Genomic DNA, 26769 nt, shown 5'->3' with positions numbered 1-26769 from the left:
CTTTGATTTCTGGGATGGGTTGGCATTAGCTCCTGTTTCTTTAGGACTAAACCCTACAACAGGGCGGGGAAGGACCATCTCCAGCTCAGAGTCAGCTGAGTTCACGATCCCAGAAAATGAAGGTTTATTGTGCAAACGCTGACACCACGTCCCTGTAGCTGTGCATCCCTGTAGGTCTGTGGCAGGAGCCACACCTGGCGTCTGCTGTGAGCACCCGCGGCACACTGATGGAGGCTTCTAGTCTGTGTTAATAGCAGGTGTTCATTCCAGATTATGAGTTGTTTTTTAAAAAACAAATTCCTTCCCAAAGAAATGTTGTCAACAGTGAGGACGGTGGAAGGCAGGCCCTATTTTTAGAAATAATGAGAGCTGTCAGACAGATTTTGGAAGGTGGAAGGCATTAACATAGCCAGGATGCCTTTTTTTGTTCTTTTTTTCTTTTTGGTTGGGAGTTTTATTGGTTCTGATTTTAATTTCATTATATTCAGCAATCTAACATTAATCTTGTATTTTCTGTTTCTCCCCCAAGCTGACATGGATAGCCTTGAAGGTAATGATACACCCAAGTCCTCTCACAAACCATTCCACAAGAGTCACAAGCTTCACACCCATCACCAGCCACCAGAGGGGCCATTAGGATGGCACAGTCCTGCACAGACATAACCACCTTGCAGGCCACCTAGCCAGAGCACGCCCATCCTCTGGGACCTTGTGGTTATTCAGTTAGGATGGGTTTTGGCATCAATCATGACTGGACATTTTCTTGGCAAGTGTCGGTCCATCTGAGCCAACTACCATGAGCCCAGTGGCCACTGAGAAAATATCTTCTTCCCACAGTGGGCTTCACAGGCCTAGTAGGGTCTGAGGGTGCCGTGTGTACAGGCCCAAGGTGAGCTGACTGCAGGCTCAGAGGGTGCAGCATTCTTGTCTTAGACCTTTGGACCAGTGGCAGTAAATATAAAGATCAGATGAGACTGATGATTTTTGCAGAAGGGTCCTATTTCTCAAGAATTCCTTCCCTCATCCCACCTCATATATCCAGGGACGTAGTTAGGCATGTGCAGGGATTTTCTAAGGAATAGTTTTCATTAAAATGGTAAGTTGCCTTCTTGTAAGCAAAAGGCTTTGTGTGCCCTTTTGTCCCCTGACTCATTTTCTATTCCATTACAAATTTGAACAAAGTATTTTTAAACCATGGTTGATCCCTGTACTTTAGTGCCTAGACAGTGTTAGCAGTGAGCACACACACCCTGTGCCTTCATCCACCACTGTTGTGGCCCTGCAGCAGGCTGGGTGGAGGGGTGCTGGCCTTGGCTCAAGCAGTTCCCAACTCTGATGACCATCCAGGTGTCATTACTTCACCACCGTTGATCTGATGAGTGTTAATCTTTTACAGGGTAAAATGGCTTAAAGGTGTCAGCGTTTCATGATAAGCCTTGTATTTGGGACCTTGTAACTCCATCAGAAATTCATCAGACAGTAGTTAGAAATCAGTCAGATGCTGACTGCTAGGTGGACGTGGCGTATAGTGGGAAGCATGAAAAGGGGTGAAAAGGTTTCCAGAGCTGGCACTGTGGCACACACCTATAGTGCCAGTGGCTCAGGAGGCTGAGGCAGGAGGATCACCAATTCAAAGCCAGCTTTAGCAACTTAGCAAGGCCTTAAGCATCAAAAAGGGCTGGGGATCTGGCTCAGTGGTTAAGCACCCCCTGGGTTCAATCCCCAGCACCAAAAAAAAAAAAAAAAAGTTTCCAAATCAGATAATTAATACTAATCTTAAACACGCAAAATTTTATTTTCAGTATGCTCTTAGGCTCATAAATACTCTGCTTATTGCTATTAATCTTTTTCAAGAAGTGCAAAATATTTTAATATTTTAGGGAAAAGCACATTGCAGAACAATAAATTATTTGCAAGCAACTCTCAAAGTAGTACTTTACATTTGGAAAGGCAGGTGAAAAGAGTCTTCACCTGCCTTTTTCGTGATTAAACACCATGCTGAAAATAGGATAAGAGAGGGAGGAAGGGGCCTCTGTCTTCCCTTCCCCAGAGCTCCGTTGTTACTGTCCTGCTCATTCTTGTTTCCCCTGCAGTATGCACTTTATAAAAAGATGACTCAGGCGGCCATCCTTATCCAGAGCAAATTCCGAAGTTACTACGAACAAAAAAAGTTTCAGCAGAGCCGGCGCGCTGCTGTGCTGATCCAGAAGTATTACCGGAGTTATAAGAAGTGTGGCAAGAGACGGCAGGCTCGCCGGACCGCAGTCATCGTTCAGCAGAAGCTCAGGTGGGCTGGAAAGGCTTCACGAAGCTGTGCAGGAAGGGGAACCCCCAACTGGTTCCAAAGAACTGCCCCATGCTAACACCAGGCTCAGCGTGGAGCAAGGTGTCCAAGGTTTCCTTCTTTTCAGAACCTGGGTGTGGAGACCTTGCAAACAGTACTTGTGCTATGTCTCCTTCTGTCCATTGAGACCCTTCTCTCCACCCCAACCCTAATCAGCCAATTTCAACTTTTATCAAAATTTGCAGGACCAAAGTTTGGGCTCCAAGAGACATCAACAGTCATTCACTCTGTAGAGTAGTCTAAACTGAAGAGTCACTGCACAGAAGACATTGGAAACGTAGATAGGGTTGAGCTGTTAAAATAGCACCTATAGCAGAGCAAATCATGTAAAGACAATAGGGAGTAACTCCAAGTTCAGCAAGTCAGCCTCTGAACAGAGTCTCTAATGACAGAATGCCCTTTCCAATGAAATGGCTGTAGGGATATCTTGTTTTCAGTCTTCTGTGCTCTGAAAGCTTAAGAGACAAAGGGGGGCTTTTGCCCTCTTCCTTCCTCTTCTGGCCACGCCTAGACTGCACTGTGTGAGCAGCCTGTGTGTATGCTGCTGGATTTACTACATGAACTATTTAGTGAAAAGTCCCTGGTCACCACTCACCAGTTTTAATTTTGTGCATATTAAGCTTTATGGAACCCTTCTTGTGACAATTTAATATTCTGACTTTTTCAGGAGCAGTTTGCTAACCAAAAAGCAGGACCAAGCTGCTCGAAAAATAATGAGGTTTCTACGTCGTTGTCGCCACAGGTACATTAAGTTATCCCGCGTTTTACTCATCAAGAATAATTAAACAGCCCTGACCTTCTTAACCATTCACTTAACTTCTGCACAAAGCCAAACCCCAGCAAACACCAGGGTAAACATCCCAAATTATGATAAAGTAATAGAGCTTGTCAACTTGACACCCATCGAACTCGGAAAGCCATGTATGTAAAACGGCAGGTTCGTACCAGGGTTTTCTGTTTGATTTGGGTATGAGTATAATTTATTCAGACTAGCTTTCAGTTTCTCTATTATTCTTATGTCACTTTGCATCATGGTCTCAACTCTGTATCCTTACAACATGTATCAAAACAGAAAATAAAACAAGTTTCTTATGAAGGAAAAAGAAAACCTTCCAGGTTTTCTGGTGTAGAACTTCTACCAAAGAGCTGGTGCCCTCTGCTGGAGGAAGGAAAGCTAATGGGCTCTAGGTTGTCAGTGGCAGCTGGTTTGTGATGAAGAGCAGGAGAAACCACTGGGGTGAAGCTGTGCAGGAAGAGGCAGACATCTGAGGTCCCAGCTGCATTTTTAGTTAGCAGGAAGTGCACTGAAAGCCTGTGCTGTCCCTGGGACTGTCCCTCCTCAGGGAGCTCAGCTGGAGAAGCGGCTGTTCCCCAGAGTTGAGCCTTCTTTGTGAAGACTAGGTTCTCAATTAGGCTTCTGGGGGCTGATGAGCAGTGCTGTGTTTGCCCTGCTGAGAATAGTATTCCAGGCTGCGATCTGGGGGCTACCAGACATGCAGACGTCCAGTAGCCTTCCTTGTGGTTGGGTGGTTTCTTTGTACATCAGGAGCTGTGTAGCTGGCGGTTGCAGATTTAAAGCAGGCTCCGTGGTGCCTGTTCAATTTAATTTTTAAGAGGTTCCACTGTAGTTTTTTCTTACTCTTAAGACCATCTGGTTGCTAATTTGCAAAAGTTTGCCTTAGAGACTTAATAGGGTCTAACTGGTTACTTGTACTTTCACCTAAATCAACAAAAGAATGCATATATGTGGCCGTAGAAAGAAATTGCACAGCAACTAGGTTAATAATAATAAAAACTTTCAGAAGAGCTTTATTGGGGCACATGGGGTTTTGTAGCTCCAGTGTGGTAGAAGCAGCTTGAGTCCTCACCCCATGGGCCTCGGCAGCTCATTTGCTCTCTGCCATGCTGCAGGTAGGGTCTTTTTAACCAGGAGAGCTAACAAATGAGATACCAACATGAACACTCTGAGATAGGAACTTGTGTTAGGAAACACACATCAAAACTACGGGGATGGCAATAACATAACAAAATCAGTTTGCAGGGATTGGGATTGTGGCTCAGTGGTAGAGCGCCTGCCTCACATGTGTGAGGCACTGGGTTCGATCCTCAGCACCACATAAAAATAAATAAATAAAGATATTGGGTCAATCTACAACTAAATAAATTTTTTAAAAAATCAGTTTGCAGGGGCTGGAGTTTTGGCTCAGCAGTAAAGTATTCACCTAGCATGTGTGAGGCCCTGGGTTCAACCCTCAGCACCACATAAAAATAAACAATTTTTTTTAAAAAAGGTAAAAAAATCAGTTTTCAGGCCCTAATGAAGTGGTCTCTTTGTTATCCATTCATGCCTTTTACTTGGCATCAGAGTGCTATCCCAGTTGGAAAGCTGATGAGCTGCATTTGGTGAAAATATCAAGGATTCCAGGTCCTTTTCCTTACACTCAAAAGTGTGTACTCAGCCTTCTGCCTGCAAAATGAAAAACCAGGAGGCTCTGCCCAGTACAGAGAGCGGTAAACTGTGACCCCAGTGGGCAGAATCACATAGGCACCTTCTTTCAGGAGGCTGCAGTTCAGGGTTTCCAGGAGATTTTGTTTTTAAGAAATCACCTTAACATTGCTCTTGAGGCCACTCCAGACAAACCAGAATACTTGCAGGTTGAATTGTACACAGCTTTTCCCCTCTTCTTATTGTATTCTCAAACCTTGAATATGAGTATAGGGAATGCAATATGAACAAAATTATGTAAGTTATTTTCTTCTGACCTGTGTTTATAGTGGGTGAGTTAAGAGAGCAAGATGTCCAAGCAGTACATACATTCATAAAAGATTTCCTCCCAAGAGAGGCTGAACAAAGAAGCCTTTCCACTCTTGGCTCTTAGAGTTCTCTTTTTGAGAACTGATGGAGGAGAATTTCCTGAAGATTTTTAACAGTCATAAGAAAGCCAACAAGTTTTATTATGAAGAGTGCATCAGATTATGGGCCTTGAGTGTGTGTGATCGGATGAAGTAGTCACCCTGATTGGCTGTTTTCTTGACTGTTTTCATAGTTCAGATGTTAGAAAAATACAGGCAAATTCTAACATCCTTATATAGTCAGTATATGTGCAGTATTTTAATACTGACTTACAAGATCGGTATTTAATTCCCTTTCCTATAAATTCAGTTAATTCATTCAATGAAGGAGCTTGAAGAAGTCCTGAATATCTATCTCAGAGGTTTATTAAACTCACATTTTTCCTAGGAGTATACAATCCTGTTTCCATTCGCATTTATTTAATACTACTTTTAAGAGATACTGTCATGTTTATTGTCTCTTGGAATCATTAAAGTCTATATTAAATAGAAAACCTCATATGGCGCCCCTTGAAAAGGTAGGTAGATAGTGGTCTTCGGAATCAACGAGGGTCCCATTTCTAAGTAATGTGACCCCAGTGTTTTAAGACTTAAAGGATAAATTGAATTTTCTACCTGCTCATTTCACACACCCCACCATCCTGCTCCTTTTCTTTCTTCCCCCAAAAGAAACCACTTTATACTCATTTTGGTTGAATTAAAGCTATTTTTTAAGATTTCTGTTGTGACCCTCTTAATGCTAATAGCTCTTTGGTGTTGTTTTACTGTCTAAAGCCCCCTGGTGGACCATAGGCTGTACAAAAGGGTGAGTTTAGCTGCCTGCTAGCCAGTTTATCTTTATCTTCCATTTTCAATATTGTGCTTTTTGCTTGCTTGCATGGGGCTGCAGCCTAGGTATGCCAGTAAGTTTCACATCCATTATTGAATGAAATGAAATAAAATAAACTAACCCTAATTACTAACACTGCTATTTTATACAGCAGAAGAACAGTCACAGGCAGTAACTGTACAGATGCATGAGTAAATAGGAGGGAGGGACCTTCTGAGGCCACCGCAGGGCATGCTAGGCTGGGTGGAAGGAGCCTCTGCAGACACACGTGGCTGGCTACAAGTGGAAGTCTAAGCAAAGCTGTCTTTTAAGAAAACAGTAAGCAAGTGGGGTTTTGTGTTAAAATAATTCGCTATACTAAATCTTCTCAACTAATGCTTTGTAGACATACATAAAGCAAGAAGGCTCACTCGGCAGTACTAGGCTTTTTTTTTTTTTCCCAAGCCAGTCTGTTTCTTGTTCAGAATCACTGCTTCCCTGTGACCCTACTCCTATAGTTCCATTCTGTAATTTCTTTCCCCTTGCTATGCCTCAGACACTCGTTTAAATAGTGAGCAAACCAGACCCCAGCATGACGGGTAAAGCTGAATAAAAAACATGCAGGAAAGGGTCCTAAGTCTTTATGTTCCATTTTGCAGTTGGGACTGATTATTCCAAAGGAATTCATATTTTTGATAAGTTATCCTGAATAGGTATTCAGTAGACACTATTGGCCTGGGATTTTAGAGTATGTTTCTCATTTATAAGTGTGGCAGCATTCTCTGCCAGATGCAACCATAACACATCTTGGTTATAATAAAAGGTTTAGTGTCAGAAAATTGTTTTCTAAAAGCTAGGAAAGGAATTCACCAGTACTGGACTTGAATTTAGGTAAATTTGATCACTTTTTTTTCTTATGTAGTCTTAAGATGAGGTGGCTGTCTTTATCACCCAGATTCATTGTGTCCTCTTCCTAGCCTTGCACTAATACTTTGGTCATTTTTAAGATTTCTGAAATCATAATTCAGAAAATCTGAAAACTTGTGTGGTGGCACATACCCATAATCCCAGGCTGAGGCATGAGGATCATATGTTCAAGGCCAGCCTCAGTAACTTATCAAGAGCCTGTCTCAAGAGTGGAAAATTAAAAGGGCTGGAGAAGCAGTTCAGGGGTAGAGAACACCTGGGTTCAGTTCCTAATACTGGAGAAAAAGAATCTTAAAATTTCAGTGTTTCTGCAAGACATTATTTTGCATCTAACTAGTTATATTGCTACTAGTATTGAGTCATTATATTTTATACCAGGAGTTGGCAAACTTTTCTTAAAAGACCAGTGAATAAATATCTTCAACTTTTGGGGCCATGTATACAGTCAGTTTCAACTATACAATTCTTACGTTGTAGCCTGAAGACAACCACAGACAGACAGTGTATAAAAGAATGATCATAACTGTCTTCTTATAAAACTTTATTTACATAAATGGGCACTGGGCTGGGATTGGCCCACAGTCTGCAGTTTGCCAACTTGGAAATAGAATTGAGTTTTTTAAGTTCTTCCTGAATAATGAGCTTATCTGTATAAGACTTAAAGTCTTACCTGCTTTGAAACCATGAACAGTTGCTGAAGGAAAAATTTGTTTTGAAAACCAAAAGCAGCAGCATTTGTTGACTAGTTGATCCTCTTTACTATTAGACAATTGTTTACCATTGGGTGCATTTTCCGTGTGGTAGAGCCAGATCAGAGATTCCTCTGCTTAAAATAGAGAAAAATCTCTGTCTCTCTATTCCCTCTCACCTTCTGCAAACATAGACAATTTTTATTTTCATTAAAAAACAATGACCACTGCCACCAATTCCACGAACACGCATGCCCTAGGATATGCAGTTTACCTGAAGGTGGTGGTGTATCGCGAATTCATTGTATTTCACAGAGCCTGCTGCAAGGGGCCAACCTTCCATTAGAAGTGGTTGTTTCTGCGCTCTGTTAGTTTTGCTATGATCCTTTTTGAGAGAACATTTTCTGAAGATGTCTTTCAGTGCCAGACAGAGCCCCTTCTTTAATTTCTTTAGTGTCTGCTGCTTTCTGTTGTGAACTGCAACTGGAAAGTTGGAATCTTGTAACATCCCTACTGCCTCGCACAGTCTTCAGGGCATCTGAAGAGAGGAACAGGGAGGGGTTAGGTTCCTGCTGGTGTAGGAACGTTTACTTAACGGTAATCACAGTATCCGTGGAGCAGCTTGTATGTTTAACATTGTGTAACCACCAGTCAGATGCCCTCCACTTCTCCCTCAGGAATGTTGCGATGGCACTCCCTCTAGTGGTCCCCATGTTAAAAATCTTGGGAGCTGAGCATTCTCGGAGGATTTATGTTCCTGGAATTTATGTCAAAAAAGATGACATACTTATTTTTTTAATTTATAAATTACACCATACTTAAGACATTTAAGGTTGATAAGTTGAAAAATAATATTCAAAAATATTAAGAAAAAAGAAAACATTAAGAATTAAATTTTGTGGTGCAGTGTTTGTAAAACGCTGTTATTGATCCACACTCTTGGGATGATAAGCAGAAGGATCTCTGAAAAGGTAGGCACTGCCCTTCCTTAGAGTGAAGGCACAGCAGGCTCCTCATAGAAGCACAGCAGCTGCGCACCCTGTGTCCTGAAAGCTTCCTTTTTGCCTGTGGACGGCCAAGAGGAGCTCCCCATGTTCTTCCCTGAGTCCAGCTGAGGTTTTTACTCAGCTTTTCCTTCAGGCTTAGCCGCTAATTTATCCAGTAACTGAAAATAAAGTTACCAAATCCCTGAAATAATCAGGGGTGTTTTGTTTTTGTCCCAGACACGTAATTGTATACTTGAGTGAATTTCATTACTCAGGAGAGATACTAAACCAACTGTTTCAATTCTTTTAGTTAACTCGGATGATAAACCAACTTCAGCAAACCACTGAAGAATTTTTAAGGTTTAAGAAACTTAAAATGAATGGGAGTTCATAACCCACTTGAATCAATCTGTGAAATATGGTATATTAAGAACTATGTAATGTTTTGAACAACCAACAATAAAATAATTTTAAAAAAAAAAGAAACTTAAAATGTAAATGCTGAAAATATTACTTTCCAACTGGACTTAGTATACCTGGCAGGATGTTACTCACTGCCACAGCAGAAAAACCGAGATACGTCACAGGCAGAGGAAATGGCAAACATCTTCTTACGTAGCAGACTTCTCAGGGTGTTAAGACTTCATTGCCTAAAGAAAGAGCCTGCTTTTCTGGGTAAAAGATGGTTTTCCATTTCTATTTCTTAGAAAAATTTCTTTCCCTGTATGAGAGAGTGTTTCCACAAGGGGGCTTTATAAGCTTTATAGTCACTGCAGATGATTATCAGCAGTGGAAATAATGCTGTTTAAATAACCTGTTTCTTAAATTGCTAGCCAGTCACTCATGTTCAGTAAAGGTGGGTACAGCTATCTTCTGGCATAAAAGAGCCTTAATTGGAGGAAGGAGAAATAGCGCATTTTGAGCACCTTTTTTAACAACAGATTCCGTCTATATTTGAGAGCCAGGTTTGCAAACACTTTAACTTTTCCAGAAGCTGACAGTCATTTTGGTAAGTAGTGATTTCAGTACAGTAGCTTCACCCTGTGCTTGAGAGCAGCCCTGTGAAATGTTTCCAGTGGTCACGACCAAGTTCTGAGAGTTACGTATCCTTCACACCTTTTGCTGTGTCATCTGAAGGGACAGTTCTCTGACAATGCCCAGAAGTGTACTGTTCGAGAAAAGTAGTCAGTGGACTAAGATCAACAAATGTGGTCCCAAGTTAAGTCCGGTCTGAGGTCTAGTTTCCAAGTGGCACATCATATGTCCCTTGAGAAGTGAGTGTGGGATGATCATCAAGGGTATATTTTAAATCTCCAAAATAATTTTGTCTTACTTGCCTCTTTTAGGAAATGAATATTTTTGGAACACAGTGGTGTGTGTTAAATTGCAGACAACATGCTCTGTGTCATTCTTATTGGGCCTCTCTGTCTTTTTTGTTTTGCAATCCAAATGAAATTTCTGGAAAATGGCAAGATCTCTCTTTTCCTAAATTCCCCACAAGCTATTGCAGCTCTCAGAGCAACAGGTAACTAATCAGAAAGCCACATCGGGCTGCCCTGTATACTTGACGTCCAGCATTGCAAGAATATACCTGCCGAAATCCACTGACTCATGAAGCATTTCTGGCTGAGCATTACTGAGTAGATGTAATGAAGCGGCTTTGCCTTATGCTTTTCCCATGGAGCATTGTTTGCTACAAGGTTCTGAAGCAGGCCTATTCCATTTACCATGAATTACCATTGGACGTCTGATGGAAATAAATCCGTGGGCTTCTGCTGGCTTTCAGTGCTGTTGCTTACCACATCACTTCAGTACATTATGATGCACCTTTTTTTTTTTTTTCTTTTTTGTTGAGACTGCCAGAGTATCCCAAGGTGGTGATTATTTTCGTCCTAGAATGCTTGGGGTAATCCTGGGATTGTCTTTAATTTTAATAGTTGAATGGTCACAGGTCAAAGTCTTACTGTCCTGATTACTTAACTCTAAACTAATAACAGGAGTATTTTTTAAGTGACTGATGTGAGGTTCAGGAATGTAGTCCACACAGCTCTTAGGGAAGCAGTAGCCTTGCACCTGTAGCTTCTCCCAGCATTAATTGTCTTTATGACCTCAATGAAAACCACTTTGCCTGTCTTCTATGTGATGGGATTTTTTTAAGATAACCTGGACATTTTAGGTTCAGCTCTTTCATAGCCTCATGATTGTAATACCAAAAACTCAGTAACCCTTAGCAAGTTTGTGTAATATAACTCAATAAAAGTTTTGAGTACCTGTGTTCTAAGTTATATCAATGCAAACAACACAGCCACTGGATTTTCAATATCATTCCAATTTCAAATATATACCAAGTTTGTATACTGAAAAAAAATATGTTTATAACACAGGTAATATCAGTGAAACAAATTTAGTTGATTAATTTTGGCTTTGGTCTATGAAAATAAATTTTTTCCTCCACTGATTTTTCAGCTTGTGTCCTATGTACACAACTTTAATAAGACATAATAGTAACAGATGGATAGAAAAATATAAATATTTTCAAACATTCTTTAAGGTAGGAATAATAATTATTATTATTAGAAAACAAGCACATATTCATTGTAGCTAATTTTGCAACTACAAATAAGAAAGGCAAATAACCCAGAGATGATAATAGTTAAACTTTTATTATGTATCCTTGCTGGTAAAGATTTATTTTTTGTTAACATATGCCTTTTAGTGATTAATCATGTCTCTGACTGATGATAAGGCAAAACCAGTTTAACTGACTGGAACACTCTGAATGAAGTATCTATTTCTTAGATTTCTAACAGGTGTTATTCCAGGTCCCTTCAGGGATATCATCATTTTCTGTTTCTTTGGAGGTAATGTAACTTTCAGTTACATCTACCCAGTTGACATTTGATTTAAAACAAAAATTAGGCACCCCATTTTATCTTAATAATCTGCCCTCAAGGAACCTAAAACCCCACGTATGAGTTCAGTAGGACAGAGGGTGAGTGTCTCAATTTCATGTGAACTTTCAGAGGTAAGTTAACATCAACACAGGGGGCTAGGGATATAGCTCAGTTGGTAGAGTGCTTCCCTTGAATGCATAAGGCCCTGGGTTCAATCCCCAGCACCACAAAAAAAAAAAAAAAGAAAGAAAGAAAAAAAGCCTAAATCCTTTGGGCTGGGGATGTGGCCCAAGCGGTAGCACGCTCGCCTGGCACGCAGTGCGGCCCGGGTTCGATCCTCAGCACCACATACAAACAAAGATGTTGTGTCCGCTGAAAACTTAAGAAATAAATATTAAAAATTCAAAAAAAGACCCAAAACATCAACACAGTCTGAATCACAGATGAGAGATCAAAGCTAAAAAGCTGATTTGATTCTAGGTACATTGTTTATACATGTTTTAGGACTCTAAATTTAATTGTGTTATAAATCAAGTACATCTTATGTGGGGGTCTTTGTGCCCCCACAACATTGTAATTAAATCAACATAGGGTCTCATAAAGAGCAACATCTCAGAATTAAGAAAATATTGTTGTCAGCTTCATTTCATATTTTAGAAACTTTCCAAATGCATGTTTTCTGTAAGTCTTTTGGAAAAACCAATAAAGCAAGAATTTATTAAAATTTCTAGTTAGCCTGAGAAATTACTAGAAGCAGGAGAGTGGAATGGCAGAACTGTAGGCTCTGAAGTCAGACCATAGTGGGCTCACATCCCTGCTCTGCCACTTATTTTCTGTATGATTTGGGACAGGTTATTTAATACTTATCAATCCGAAGTTCTAATGTACAAATTGGATAGAATGGCAGAATTGTGAGTGCTGCATTAGATGACAATATTCAGTCCTGTGTAGCTACTGGAACATAAGCTCTTCTTGTACTCCTCATTCTTCCTTTACTAGTGAAGTCATTTTGAGGTGTTTTATAATGCTACTTTACTGTGGTAATTTCATGATGAAACCAGGAACTAGATTCTCCTCTAGAGCTCTAGGAGAGTTACAGAAGCCCAGAAAACAAATCTGAAAATTGGAACGTCTTCATGTTTCCTCTGCAGACATTCCTATGTGTGGATGTGCACCTATCCTGAACTTAGTCTGTGAGGACATCACTAATTTTAGCAGAGTATTTATCTGATAACTTAAAAACCTTATGAAAACTTGGTTGACTTTTTAATTAGTTCTGAAAGAAACTGGGAAAATGAAAAAACAAATGTGACCATTTTAACTAGAAGAAAAATGTTTTAAGTGATACCTTCCCTGACCAGCTGATTACAGATTCTTTGGTATGAGACTACATAAAGCATTTCTGGTTTATAATTCACTCTCCTTCTCTATTTCATCTCGATGATGAATTTAATGTTTGTAAAGCATTCCTGTTCATGTTAGAAAAACTGTGAATGAATATCTGTGTTTATGCTATCAGATTTCCAACTTGAAATTCTTTAAATTCTAGAAATCTTATCAGTGATGGAGTCACTGTTGCATATTTGTGAATGAGTTCTGTGCTAGTGCAGAAATAAGATGTAATATCTGAAGTAGCATGCACATTCTGCAGGAATTCAGGAAACAGGTCTGCACAGTACAGATGTTGCATGTCCGGAAGTAAAGTTGGCATCCGTGCATGCCTTGCATTTCTCCAGCAAAGAGATGTTAGTATAGATATTGCATGTTTAAAAATTGAACACAGACTGTAGCATGTTTCAATTTTTAAAAAGCCATTTATTTATCAAGTATGCATGTCCAAAATTAGGGACCTGTAATGATGCACAATTCTGTACTGTAATATGACTCACATTACCCTAAAATTTAATAAAAATGGTATCCTTAATTATAAAATTTAAAACTAATATCCAGATCTAGTTAGGAACATAGCAGTTGTGTTCTGAATGTAGCTATTAAGAAAGAGTCAACCATTTGGGAGGTAGAGCGTCGGTCATTGTCATCTATAAAAATCACACCTAGACTAAGCTGGGCTTAGAATATGTCACCACTAGGACAAATAAGCAAGTTTTCAAACAATAATTTTTATTATTGATGGTAAAATGAATTATCTTTTCTTCTGAAAGAGAGCATCTTCTCTCTGAAGAGATTTTGTCAACTTTTGCAGAATCCTCAGAAATGATGATGCTTGCAGGTTGTGAATTCAGTTTCCTCTGTTGCTCCTGACTGAGGAGAGCCTTCGACTCCCAGTGTGTGTTAATTCTGCAGAAAGCCTACCTCTTTTTTCCAGAATGCTTTTTCTTCCTGCCCGAGTGCTATCAAGAGTCTGTTTAGAAAGTAAACAAGCACAAGGTGCTGGGGCTCAGTGGTAGAGCGCCTGCCTCACTCATGTGAGGCACTGGGTTCAATCCTCAGCACCACATAAAAAATAAACAAGCATGAATGTTAAAATTTTAATTTACTGGTATAACAAGATAATAGGAGAGACCTTACCATGAGGGAATGAGGAAATAGTATTTGAAATTATCAACCTCGCTGTAGGCCTGTAACAAATCGTGTGTTTCCCTGACCTGCTGCTGAGGTAGAGTAGAGACATCTGCTCCTGTTTGGCTAAAGCTGTCCTCTCACACCCACTTTTGAGAAACAAACCTCACAACATGGTCTGTAGTTCCTCACTGAGACGTGCACAGCATGCACTGGCTTGCATCTGATCATTCTGCTGTTAAGGCAAGCTCATTATCATTGGTCAGCACAGAGAGATTTTCTTAGTTTACAAATGCTTCCCTGACACCCTCCCACATCAGCCACCACATTAAGGGGGGTGGGGGAAGCAAATTTTTTACATTAAAAATATAGATTGGAAGTGATAATTAATACTCAGCTGCTAGGAACTTTCCATAACTCAGCCTCTACTAGTTCCATTTAAATTTGTTTGCTACAATAAATCTAAGTAGAACAAAGTACCTTTTCCATATTGCCCCAACTGCCGTCCATCTGGGAGCTCTGAGAGGGAACCCAAACATCCCTCACAATTACAGGGTGCAAAGGGAGGAGAATAGGAAAATCAGATTCCACAGTTCATGAAGGAAAGAGAAGTCGTGCAGATTGTGTGGTCGCTAGCAATTGAACCTGTGAGCAAAGTAATAGCTGGATCCCCAGGTCTATCCAAAGCTTAAAAAAAAATGTGTTCGGTTCCCCTACTCTACGCCGTGCAACATTGGGCATTCACGGTGGTCCAGCAGGCAGAGGAGGAAGTTACTTGAATGAAATTTTCCAAGATGAACATATTTTTATATTTCATAGCAACAGACTGATTTCACACTGCTCTTGGAGGACCTGGTACAGGACAAAGTTCTTAAATTTTTTTTAAAAACCACCTTAAGTAGGGTACAGGCGTCCTCCTGGGATGATCTTCCCAGCAGTGTCATAGGAGTTTCCTTTGCCATCTGTCCTCAAAAGGGGTTTTGTTTTGGCTTTTCATCTCAGAGGGAAGAGTAACACCCCGGCCCCTTTCGGGTCGCACTTACACTGTATAGTCATCGCCTGGTGTTCTGTTTGTTTCTCTTCCAGAGTGAAAGAATTGAAAAAGGCCAAGGAACTTGAAGACATACAGCAGCATCCCTTAGCAATGTGACGTTGCTTTTCAGACTGTTTTCATTTCTGTTTTTAGCAGAGACATGCAACAACAACACACGCGCACACGCACACACACGCACACACAATCCCTCTGCAGTTCTGGGGAGATCAGCTGCAGGATTTTAACAGGAATGTTTTGGTCATTGCATTTGCACTTTCATGGACAACTTTTAATTTGATCAGCAAGACATCTTGGAACTCAATCTTCTGTTGGATCATAGGAAATCAAGACACCAGGAGAAACTGAAAGAGGCTTCCTCTTAGGCGGAAGCCGTTTTCCTTCTCATATAGGGCTGTATTCAAACATCGTGTGGAACTGTACAAATATTTATACCAAAAATATAGATAAGAAAAGGTGGGGATACACTAGCAACAAAAAAGAATGCTGAACCTGCCCCTGTCGGTTATTTCCAAGAAGCTGAATCTTTGGGATTGATTCTCAGTGGAGGGCTTAGATCATACAAATCTTTATTGGATCCGTGTGTTCTCATTTCCTTCACTGTTTTATTTTTGTTTTGTTGTTTGTTTGTTTGTTTGTTTTAATCTCTACAGCACACTTAATGCAACTTTTAAAATCTGCAGGTTTTAATGTCTTGTGGAAATTTGCAGAGGGGCGGGTGTGTGGTAAATGGGTAATGCATGGGAAATAAAGAGAAACAGCTTACAGAATTTAAATTTATGTTCTTGTCCCCACCACCTCCCAAGAACCTGCGAGGATAGCATCATCTTGTCCCTTTTCTCACGTTCAGCACTTTAATTTTTTTGCCTTACTTTCATGTGCAATGAGAATTATTTAAGAATTGGTAAAGCATGTAGCCTTTTTTAGTGACCTTGGAAACTAGTCATTCCAAGGAATCATAAACCTAGCCTGGACATTTACCACCTAAACGACCAGTGTGGTGCTGCGTTCTGGCCAGTAAATCCCATGTTTTTGGCTCTATCTCATCCAAACTAAGTGGTTTCTGTGTATATATAGAAGGTAGAAATGAAAAGTGAGAAAATATTTGAAAGGGATTATATTAATTGCTAAATATTTTATTCACAAAGGTCAATAACGTGGCAAGATAAAATTATTTGTATAGTTTTGTCTGAACGAGCAAGAAAAAAATGTGGATGTATTGTTTGTATATATTGTATATATTAAAACAGAGATATGTGCATGAAATCAAGAAAAAAGAAATGAACAAAAGCAAAGCATTAGTGGCTATGGTCTGTAAAATGAAACAAAAAAACTTTATTTCACTATAAGAGTACTTTATTTTAAATGTTCTTTAGAAGAACATTTTGCTAAAGCATGACTAAACTGCAAAAAAAAAAAAAAGAGCTACTGTATCTAGACTTAGGAAAAAAGGCAGAGTAACATTACTTAAAAAAAAAAAAAGGATATGTTTACATTTAATTTTGGCTACCAGGAGTTTATTTTATTTTATTTAAGATTTTTTTTGCCAATGGTGCCAAGTAATGTGAATGCTAATATTGCTGAAGAAAATTAAGTTACTTTTGCAAAACAGATAATCATAAGATGAATCCGTATATAGCTTAACACCATCCACTCACTCCAACAAAGAACACGTAGAATGATCAAACCTGACAAAAGGAATAGTATGAAAAGTAGAAAAATGTCACGTTTTCATATCTCCTGCTGGAAATCAGAAAATTAATACAAATTGCACAAAAAATACCTAAAAGTAAAAAAGATGCAGACCAGCCTCGTAGGGATGCCACGATATGTTACTCTCTTCACACAATGAGGAGCCAAAGAAATCTGATGCTTTTAAACATTAAACTACTCAAGTCAGATTGAGAGAATGAAGTCTGCATTTGCTGATGCCAGTTGAAAACCCCCAGGTGGAGTCTGAGGATCAGTTGGTGTAAAGCTGAGGTGTTTTTACTTGGTTCTGGCTGCCAACTTGGAGTTAAAACTCAAGGCTTGTTGTGAAGCCTAAAAATATTCACAAATAAGCTTTTAAACTGGTGTCTTTGGAAGGAAGATAGATACAAAGAGATTGTGGTAAAAACTGGGGTCAGTGCTCTTGGTGCCTTTTCTATAATTGTACTTGTTTTTTAATTACTTCCTTTCACTGCCAACCTCGAATTACTGTACAGTATATGTCTTTCTGCTTGTGATCAGCTTTGACAACAGTGACAGCCCCACAGCTAGGAGCCACCTGTACATTTGTAAACTGACCTGACTCAATTTTGTTTCTAAATGTGTGGGTTATGTTGCAGTCCCCCGAACACCCACTGTTTGACACAATTTGACTTGTAGGAGGACGCGGAGTAATTTAGGAACACAACGCAATTGCATTCGAAACTGGGAACAGAATGTGAAAGCCAGCTCTTTCAGAATATCCTATATTAATACTGCATTTGGATACATTTATTCCATTTATTATGGTACAAACAACGGATCTTTTGACCAGAGTAATGACCTCAGTGGATTTGCTTTGACCCTCACATTTATTTTTTTAATTGTTTCACATCTACATTATTAGCTGAATAAGTTAGAAAATTCCGGAAGATAGAGACTTACATAGATTTAGGCGGTTCTCATGGAGGGAATAGGAAGTAGGTTCAAAAACCTACTATTCCAACTGTGAATCCTAGGTGAGGTAAAAAAAAATGCACTTCCACTGAAACAAAGCATTTCTAACCGCTTTTTCTTGGTTGTAAATCTTAATTTTGAATATAAGATGATAGGTAAGCGCAGCTTTCTTGGATAATCTGAATTCCCAAGTGCCAGGAGTAGGGTTTCCTTATAAAATTAATAGCTAATCTTATTCTGTCTCCTGAAGATTTAATTGCTATTCTTGTTACCCATTCGAAATCAGCTGTACTGTGTGAACGAAATAAAGACAATAACACGAACCCCTCTCTGGCTGCACGGTCGCTTATGGCAGTTCCACACAGTAGTTGGCGCCCAATGGGGGGTCCCTGAGATTTGCATGTAAAACTAGTCTAGATGTCTTCTTTTTTGTAAGTTTTATTTTTGTAATTGTGCATGTAAAGCATCATTGAATCAATGGATCTGTTGAAGAACTCAGCTGCTGGAAACCATGCAAAATGTTTTGAATTGCCCTTAAAATATGGAAAATGTTTTCTGAATGCTTTATATTCTTTCTGCTGTAAATTAAAAATGAAGAAAATTTCCCCATACTATCTGCGTGTCTTGCTTTAACTGGACCTGATACCGAAATCCAACGTGTTTACGTGTTTAGCACAATGCGTTTTCAAGTATTTCCTTCCCATCCAGATACAGTGTCTTGATATTGAATGTTGCAGTTTCAGAGGCAAAGAACACATTTCCTGGAGCCATTGCTTTCCCTGCCTCCCAGGGCCCCCTCAACAGTCAGTCAGGAGGTTGTGAGGGAGAGATGCCAATCAAACCATCCCAGCTGGATCCTCTGAATTTTGTAAGGCTTTTCCAGCCCACTACTGCCAGCCCCCCACCCCTTAGTATTCTTCCAGGCTGCCCCCTTCCCTGCAGAGCCTCTGTTTCCATCCTCATCCCTCCCATTTAATCCATCTCAAAACTACTGCTGGACAGAGTTTGCATCAGAAATCTCCCAGCTGTGAGTCCTTGGTGGTTTCTTGAACCAACTGTGCTTTACTTAGATGCTTGTTTCTCCCACCTCTTACTTCGATCTTATTTTCTCCTATGCCCAACCTGTACCCTCTGGATGGTCTGCACATTCCCTGTCCACTTCTGCTGACCTGTTCATGGTGTGTGTTCATCCCTTGGCTGGAAAGTTCTGTCTTGGGCTATTTACTCAACTCCAATTCTACTTCTGTGTAATATACAGTGACATTTCCCTTTTCAAATTACTGTGCCGGAAAAGACAGCAGTTTTATTTTTCACTTACTGAGAGATCCTCCAACAGACCTATGGGTTGATGTTATTTGTTTCATGCAGGATATTGTCTCTGTTGGTAGAAATATTTCAGTAACAAATACATAACAAAGTCAGTCACTGCACTCGACCTAAAGTTGACCTATTTTGTGTCAGGGCCAGGGAATAAAGAAGTGAAAGAAACTGCATTCCTGGTGCCAAGCTCCCTGCTGCGATCTGTAATGTGGTCTGTGCAATGACAGGTATTTGTACCTCTAGTGAAAACATGACAGTGCTACTGCTGGAGGGTCCAGGTGGGGTCCAGGTACGTGGAATCGCAAAGAATTGAACAAACAGAAAGTTTGAGATGCAGCCAGAGCGTAGGTTTATTGAAAGTTCACTCCCCGAAGCAGAGCAGCCCAGGGGAGAGCATGGCTCAAGGCCCTGAGTCTGAGCCTCATTCCCTCCCTGCATTCCTGATGGGAGACACTGCCCCATTTATTCCTAGGGGTGACTTTATTTTCACCTAATTAGAATACAGAACTTGCCAAGGTAATAGGGTAACTCTTGAAGAGGAACACACGGGCCATTTGGTGGTCCCACTGCTCAACTCCTCTCCCAGTCCATGCTCCAACTGGCATTTTTCTGGTACCCCGCCTCCACCACCTTGATGTCCCTAAACTCCTACTCCCCGCCACAAGAGACATGATCCCAAAAATCTTTTTGGGTGGCTGAGGGGCTGGAAGTCCCATCTTCTGTAGCTGCTTAGAGGCCCACTGGGGGTTGTCATCCCTAACGATTGGGAATCACCGAACTCGTGTTATTTGGTCCAAATGAGACAGCAGGGCACCCAGGCTCATTTGTGGGATTGGTCTGAAGCCCTGCTTAGCACCAGCAGGAGTTTGAGACCCTGAATGAGGAGACAGAAACTTGTTAGTAGGTTTAATAGGCAGGTCCAAGAAACAAAGCCAGGAGGAACATCAAAAGGGGTCCCGCCGATGGGTAGTAATCAATATCCAGTTCTAAATTTTTGACCATGATCCCCTTGACTCTTGACAATTGCTGCCGTATCCTAAAGGCACAGTCTGCTTCTTTCTTTGCTGCATCCCTCTATCCCATAGGGGTTTACATAAAAAAGCATTCTTCCTCAGGAGCATTCCTCCCCTTTTCAGCAATTAATAGATCAAGTCTTCTCCAGTTTGGGAGACTGGTTGCTGCTGTTGAATCTCTGGTTCTGGAGGGTAATTGTGCTTTTTGCTATTTCCTCCATCAGAGAGATCTTTAGACAGACCCCGAAAATAGGAGAGGGAGGTCGATAGTCCTCCTCTCCCTGTGCCCACTCCAGCAGTTACTCCCAATCCCCCAGCACAGGAATTAGTTGTCCAACTGGTTTAGCTCTAATGGATGCTGTTAAATGTGTGATTGGAGATTGATCATTAGGGGCTATATCTATGTTTAGAGCTAGATGTGTGCATGTCCCCATCTGCTTGGTCAGTAGGCACTAGGAAGAATTTGTTCCACATAGGAAGAAGATTCCTGGTGTTTCTATAAAGAAACTAGTTTTGATTGTGAACACGTGGGGTTTCTATTTCCAAATCCCCATGTGGATAGGGTTTCAGCTAGTGTAGCCCCAGTCAGAGGACAGAAGGGACTATAGGACTGGTCGGGGGCTGCTCCCAACGCCTGTTTTTTGTTTGATTGGTTGATTAGTTTTTTTTTTCCCCAACATATCAATGAGAATTCATTCAGTTCAGGGCTGGGGCTGGGGCTCAGCGGTAGTGCACTTTCCTGGCATGTGTGAGGCACTGGGTTCAATTCTTAGCACCACATATAAATAAATAAATAAAATAAAGATCTAGCAACCACTACAAAAAATATTTTTTTAAAAAAAGAATACATTCAGTTGAGCTTTTGTAACTGGGGATTAGTAAGCATTCTGAAAGGGTTGGGTTGGAGCAAGTCTTCGGGGAAAGATGCTTGTGCAAGCAGAGGTCTATTTTGACAGTAACCTGCATTTTTATTTAACAATTGGTCCTTTTTCAAGGATGGTTTCCACAAGAACCTTACTGGTTGTTTAAAGGGGGTATATTGAGCTACTGTGTAATTGGCGTGGTTGTTTGAGGGAGAAGCTACCAGGATATGATTATGAAAATGGTCTTTTGACTCACCCAAGTCATGCCCAGGACTCTGTTTCTTCTGGATACAGAGGGGGGCACCTGGAACTTGAGTCTCATTGGGGTTGTAATAGGCTCATGTGGGTTACATAGCAGGTGAGATGAGATCTTAGGTTATTTTAATAGATGGAGGAACTGAACTACCTTCCAGTTATTGTTTTTTAGTGATGTCTATCATTTTTATGTTGTATAAATCACCTAAGGTCATTAGCTGGAATGAATGGCCACCTGGATACTTAGTGTAGAGAGTCATAAGGCTGCTAGCCCATGGTCAGGCATGGATGGCCAGGGCTCTAGTACCTGTAGAGCTGGGGTACAGGTCTACCCAGCAGCCCTTGGCCAACCCAGGGTTAAATTGATTTAAAATATGCTGGGGAAGGTTTAAAGTTTTAAACAGGTCTGTGGACCCAAAGATTCTCCTAGAGGCCAACGTGAGCCAATTACTGGCCATGGGTGAGGGTCAGTTCCAGGATACAGATTCCTGCACCTTGATTAGAAAGTTTTGTGGTCAGAGTTCTGGAAACAATTAAAAAACAAAACACTTATTACATTAGTGATTAATGTACTGACCTAGCCCTTGGGTAGCTGTCTCCTGAAGATAGCTTGAGGTCCTTAATTGGCTCACTGGACCAGGTCTTCAAAGTCTTTTTTCAAATCTTGTTCTGATTCTGGAAGAGTCAGAGCAGTCTTTACTGTTGAGAGATACATCCAACTGCTTACTTTCACCAGTTTAACAGCTGTGGAGGTGCTCAGGATCACTTAGGTTTTAACTGGTCTTCCAGAAAGCCTTCCTCCCAGTTTCAACTACAACTTGTTCCCCTTGATATACTCGAGCATGTCTACCAGGAGCTGGAAGAAGCCAGCCACCTATGGTCTGAATGGCCATTGAAATTCCCCTAGGTTTGCAAGATATTTGGTGAGCTGAGTGATCTCAGGATCTACCCCAAGGTCTTTAGATAGGAAAAGACGTCCATGTAGTATTGTATAGGGGCTTACATTTGGTTTTGTTCCAGGTGCCTTCTGGATTCTCATGGGAGCAATAGGTAGCATAGTTACCCAGGTTTTGGAAGTTTCCTGACAAGACTTGTAGGAGGTGAGAGAAACAGGAAGAGTATGAAATCATAGGATGGGCTTCACGCCCACCAGAGAGGGAGGTCTCTCACAGAATGTACCCACTATGCCCTTGTATGGCCACAGGATTGGGGTGGATGGATGTTTTTTCCTATGTGCCTAGGATGGTGAGCTTTGTCTTGAGTTCAGCACAGGCTAATTCTGACTGCAGCTCACAACCAGATAATCCTGTCACAGGAGCCTTCGAGCAGCAGATGCCCAAATGGTTCTTAAGTGTGGCCACATATCCAAGGCACATCATTGTCAACAACCCAGGAACTTAGGAGAAAATGGTAGGAGGCCTAAATGTATTAAAAGAAAACAGATACCCAGGACAAACTCAGAGGGTCCCAAGGAGCCAGGGTAGGGCCCCAGCAGAGAGGCTGAGACACACTGGGTCTGGTGAAGTCACAGGCATGGATGATCCCTAGCTGGCAGGTTAGTCTGAGTGTGGACCCCTGGGACAGCCTCAGACATAAGTCCAGAGAGAGGGGCTGGGGATGTGGCTCAAGCGGTAGCGCGCTCGCCTGGCATGTGTGCAGCCCGGGTTCGATCCTCAGCACCACATACCAACAAAGATGTTGTGTCCGCCGAGAACTAAAAATAAATATTAAAAATTCTCTCTCTCTCTCTCTCTCTCTCTCTCTCTCTCTCTCTCCTCTCTCACTCTCTCTTAAAAAAAAAAAAATAAGTCCAGAGAGAACTGGGGCCAAGTGGTGCTTTAGGACCCCCTCCCGTACCTCGTGGCCAGCTGCAAAAGGTGATGTAGGACCTGGTAGAGATAAAAAGCCTGTGGTCCATTTGCAGAACACAGAATTCAGCTTTGCATGTGAAATGACTTGGGGTGTAAGAAAGGCAGCTGGGGGGAGAGCAGGCAGTTAATGTCAGCAAAGATAACCAGGCCGGATGGACGCATCAGCAAGCTTGTTGGGGGGTGGGGGGCATCACTTTCTGGATAGAAAATGGCCGCTGGTTACAGAGGGGCTCTGAGGTTTGTATGTCACAATGAGAGTGAATTAATCATTGGACACTAAAGCGGGACTCATTGATTTGGGCAATCAGGGAAAAAAAGTTGTAGAAAGTCAGAAACTTATTGTTACTGGGAAGTGATGAAAACTCAGAACGCGGCAGGGGTTCCCTGTGTGTCTTGTCCTCTGGGACCCACTGTCACCCCGAGCTCCACAATCAACGATGGGAAAGGGTGAAAGTCCGTGGCCCCGTGCTCTGTCCCTTCAGGACTCATTACTACTGGGACGGTTCATGTTTGCCTTCCTTTTTCTCCCTCCCCCTGTTCTCCCTGGGCTGTCTTGGGGACACTATTTTCCATGATCCTTCAGTTAATACCAGGGTGAAAATCCACAGCCCCTTGACAAATAGGAGGTGAGAAGGAAGGGGCCTGACCAGCCAACAGAGAGAAAACTGTACTTGCCAGAAGGCACTCAACCCAAGGGGACTTTCCAGCCAAGAGAACAAAGGGAGGTTGAAGGGGAAAGGAACGGGAGAGATGGGTGAGTGAGAGATGAAAGGGGAGACCAGGCGGAGATACACAGAGCTGACCAACAAAGGCCATCTCTTTAGAGTGGAAAAGGGCAAAACAGGCTTGGGTTCTGGGACTTTTATGGGGCAGGATCAGGAATCAGAGCTGAGGGTCCTAATGCGGGCGGTTAGGGGTTGGGTTGGTGTGAGGGAGTAGTGAGCCTTTCTCAGAAAGGCCCTTGGGTGGGAAATCGACCCTTTTTTCCTTAAAATGGCGACTGACACTTAAGATGGCCGTCCAGATGCTAAGCAAGGACTTTATAGAGGTGGGGACTACGGAAGGTATATTTCTTTAAGTAACCCAAAGGAGACCGTAAAACTTAGGTGACCTTTGGAATATTGTGAATCCTCAGTCAATGAGGACCTGAGGAGGGATCCTGAGCTCTAGGGAGCAAACCACTGGCCTGGGGGTCCCTGACCTCTAGGTACCTAATCTTGCAAGACTGTCATTAAAGCAGAGCCTTGCTTCTTGCTGTTACTTGTGTCTCTTAGTCCAGTCTTTGGGCTTGGACAGGTGAGCGTGTTTCTCACAACTTCGGGGCTCCTCCAGGACCTCTGGAAGAGAGGGAAGACTCATCCCACCTCACTTTGAGTGCCTCACTCTGCCTGGATGCCCCACCCCCATGCCTCCCCCAGAGGCCACAGAAACACCTGAGACTGTTTTGGAGGACAGTGACAGCAAGGCTTTCAAAGCGGCAGGAAAGGCAGGCACCATGGGAACCAGGCAGCTTCATTAGCTAAGGGAGGAAAACTGGTTATTGGGAGTTGTTCCTGGTGACACCACCTCTCGGCCTTGGGTTGATCTCTGCAGCCTTGGTGGTTGGGAATTTTGAGGTAGAATGTGTGTGACTGAGATGTCTCCTGGTCCCCAGTGAGTGCCGAGTCCTGATCCACGGTTCTGTTCTCCTTCAAGGGAAATGTCTGGAGACGATGAAACAAGAGCTTGGGGTTTACAAGAAACCTCCCATAAGAGGGTTTGAGCAAATGGGTGTGCCAAAAATCCCCAATAAAGGGGATTGAGCCCAAGGAGGGCAGGGAGTTAAATACAAAAGAGGAAACTCAGTTACAGGAACCCACCAAAAATGGGGGGAAAGGGAAGATAAATGGAAAGATCCCATATGTACAAGTCTTCTTTTTCTTTGAAGAGTTCTAAGCAGGGAAAATAAACGATGATGATGGTGGGAGTGAATCTGCCCCCCTGGAGGACAAGTGGCACCTAAATCTTTGAGTGCAACATCCCCCATGGCTGACAGACTTTACTCCCAATGTTCCCAACTGCACAGACCCTCTTCATGTCTGGGTCATATTGTAAAAATCTGTGACAGTCTCCATTTTAATTTCTAAAGGGTCAATTTACTTTGGTAAGAGTGAAGATATCATTGAAATTGCTAAACTACATGTTTTTCTAGTTGGCCAGCTAATAAAAAAAAATAGTTTCTATAAAATGTTTATAGAGCAATCAATGTTCACGGATTTTTCTTTGGCAGGAATAACGAATTTAAAGTGTTAACTAGGTTTGTCTGATACCTTGGTTTTCATGGGTAGCAGAAGTTAAAAATGGGCAAATTAAATTTAACATAAATGGGATAAACATTTATGAATGTGTTTGTTAGGGGAGAAATCTGATAATTTGCAAAGTTAAAATGCTAAAACAACTGCTAAGTTTAAATTTAAGTTCTCTTAGCTTCTTAAATTCCATAAGGTAACATAATTGGGCATATTAAATATGTTTTTATAAGTTGGTAAATGGAAAACAGTTTAAAGGGTGCTTCTGGGCCTAAACTAAAAGCAAGATTACTAGAAGTTAAAATTCTAATAGGTGTCATTCTATATGCAGAGAATAAAAAGTTTCAGCTGTCTTTTGATTAAAGTACTGTAAAAAGAGTAAAGTATTTCATCTTATTAAAAAGGAGTAGTTTAGGGGCTGGGAATGTGGCTCAAGCGGTAGCTCGCTCGCCTGGCATGCGTGCGGCCCGGGTTGGATCCTCAGCACCACATACCAACGAAGATGTTGTGTCCACCGAGAACTAAGAAAAAATAAATAAATGTTAAAATTCTCTCTCTCTCTGTCCCCCTCTCTCTCACTCTCTCTTTAAAAAAAAAAAAAAAAAAAGGAGTAGTTTATCTAAATTCAGAAATTTCCTAGTTTTGACTACTTTCAGAATGTAAATTTAAGAAAGAGTCAACAACCGGAAGAAGTGAGATATAAAAAGTCGTAGGGAGGGTAATGTATGTTCTAGATGAGAAAGTATTTTGTATGAAAATGGAATATTTTTGTGCTGAAGTCCAAGATGAAAGAGGACAAATCTAAGAATGTAAACAAGTTGTAGACTAAGTAAATTTCAAAGGGTTTGTGGAGGTAAATCTCAAAAATTTTGTGTATGTGATTGAATTGGCTATTATTACATCAGTCAGTAAAAAATATTTAAATGGTTTTCTAAGGTCATATATTTTTAAAAATTTTGTAGTTGGCAATGGACCTTTATTTTATTTATTGATATGAACCCGGTGCCTCACTTAGGCAAGTGCTCTGCCACTGAGCCACCACCCCAGACCCCTAAGGTCATATTTTAATGCACTGATATGAAACAAAGTCTAAAACATTGATATTTTCTATTAAGATAATTTCTTGTGTCTGTTAGGTTTTATTACTTAGGGAAACTAAATTATAAAGGAATTAGGATTTGTACCATTTAAAAATTCTTTTAAATGATTGCTTTATAACTTAGTAAACAACTGCTATTTTAGGTTATTATAGTCTATTTTACACCCTAAATATATGTGACTAGAGGTACAGCTGAGAGCTTAGGGGAACACTTTTCCAAACTGGTGTTCTCCAAACCAAAGTTGTCAGTAGTGGTAGTCTTTTTTAGACTTATAAAAAAATAGAAAATTTAATTGGAGATTTATTTATGTCATTTAATGTTTTGTAACGAGATAAAGGTAA

General features: G+C 41.1%; 1 protein-coding gene across 3 annotated transcripts in view; it reads left to right on the top strand.

Annotated features, from left to right (window-relative positions):
• Positions 1–18329, top strand: part of CAMTA1 (calmodulin binding transcription activator 1) — a 693838-nt gene extending 675509 nt beyond the window's left edge. For 2 of the 3 annotated variants that reach the window (XM_081306647.1, XM_081306648.1), the window contains 3 exons: positions 2094–2287; positions 3012–3086; positions 15108–18329. In XM_081306647.1, the coding sequence (XP_081162773.1) occupies positions 2094–2287; positions 3012–3086; positions 15108–15171 (333 nt within the window). In that variant the 3' untranslated portion in view covers positions 15172–18329. Of the gene's footprint in view, positions 1–2093; positions 2288–3011; positions 3087–5971; positions 6003–15107 lie in introns of all 3 variants that reach the window. The other variant, XM_081306646.1, reaches the window with a different exon arrangement.
• The last annotated feature ends 8440 nt before the right edge of the window (positions 18330–26769 follow it).

Source organism: Spermophilus citellus, assembly GCF_964194105.1.
Source record: "Spermophilus citellus genome assembly, chromosome: 9".
NCBI lineage: Eukaryota > Metazoa > Chordata > Mammalia > Rodentia > Sciuridae > Spermophilus > Spermophilus citellus.
The sequence above is the reverse complement of the archived record's forward strand: the minus strand, read 5'-3'. Positions and strand labels throughout refer to the sequence as shown.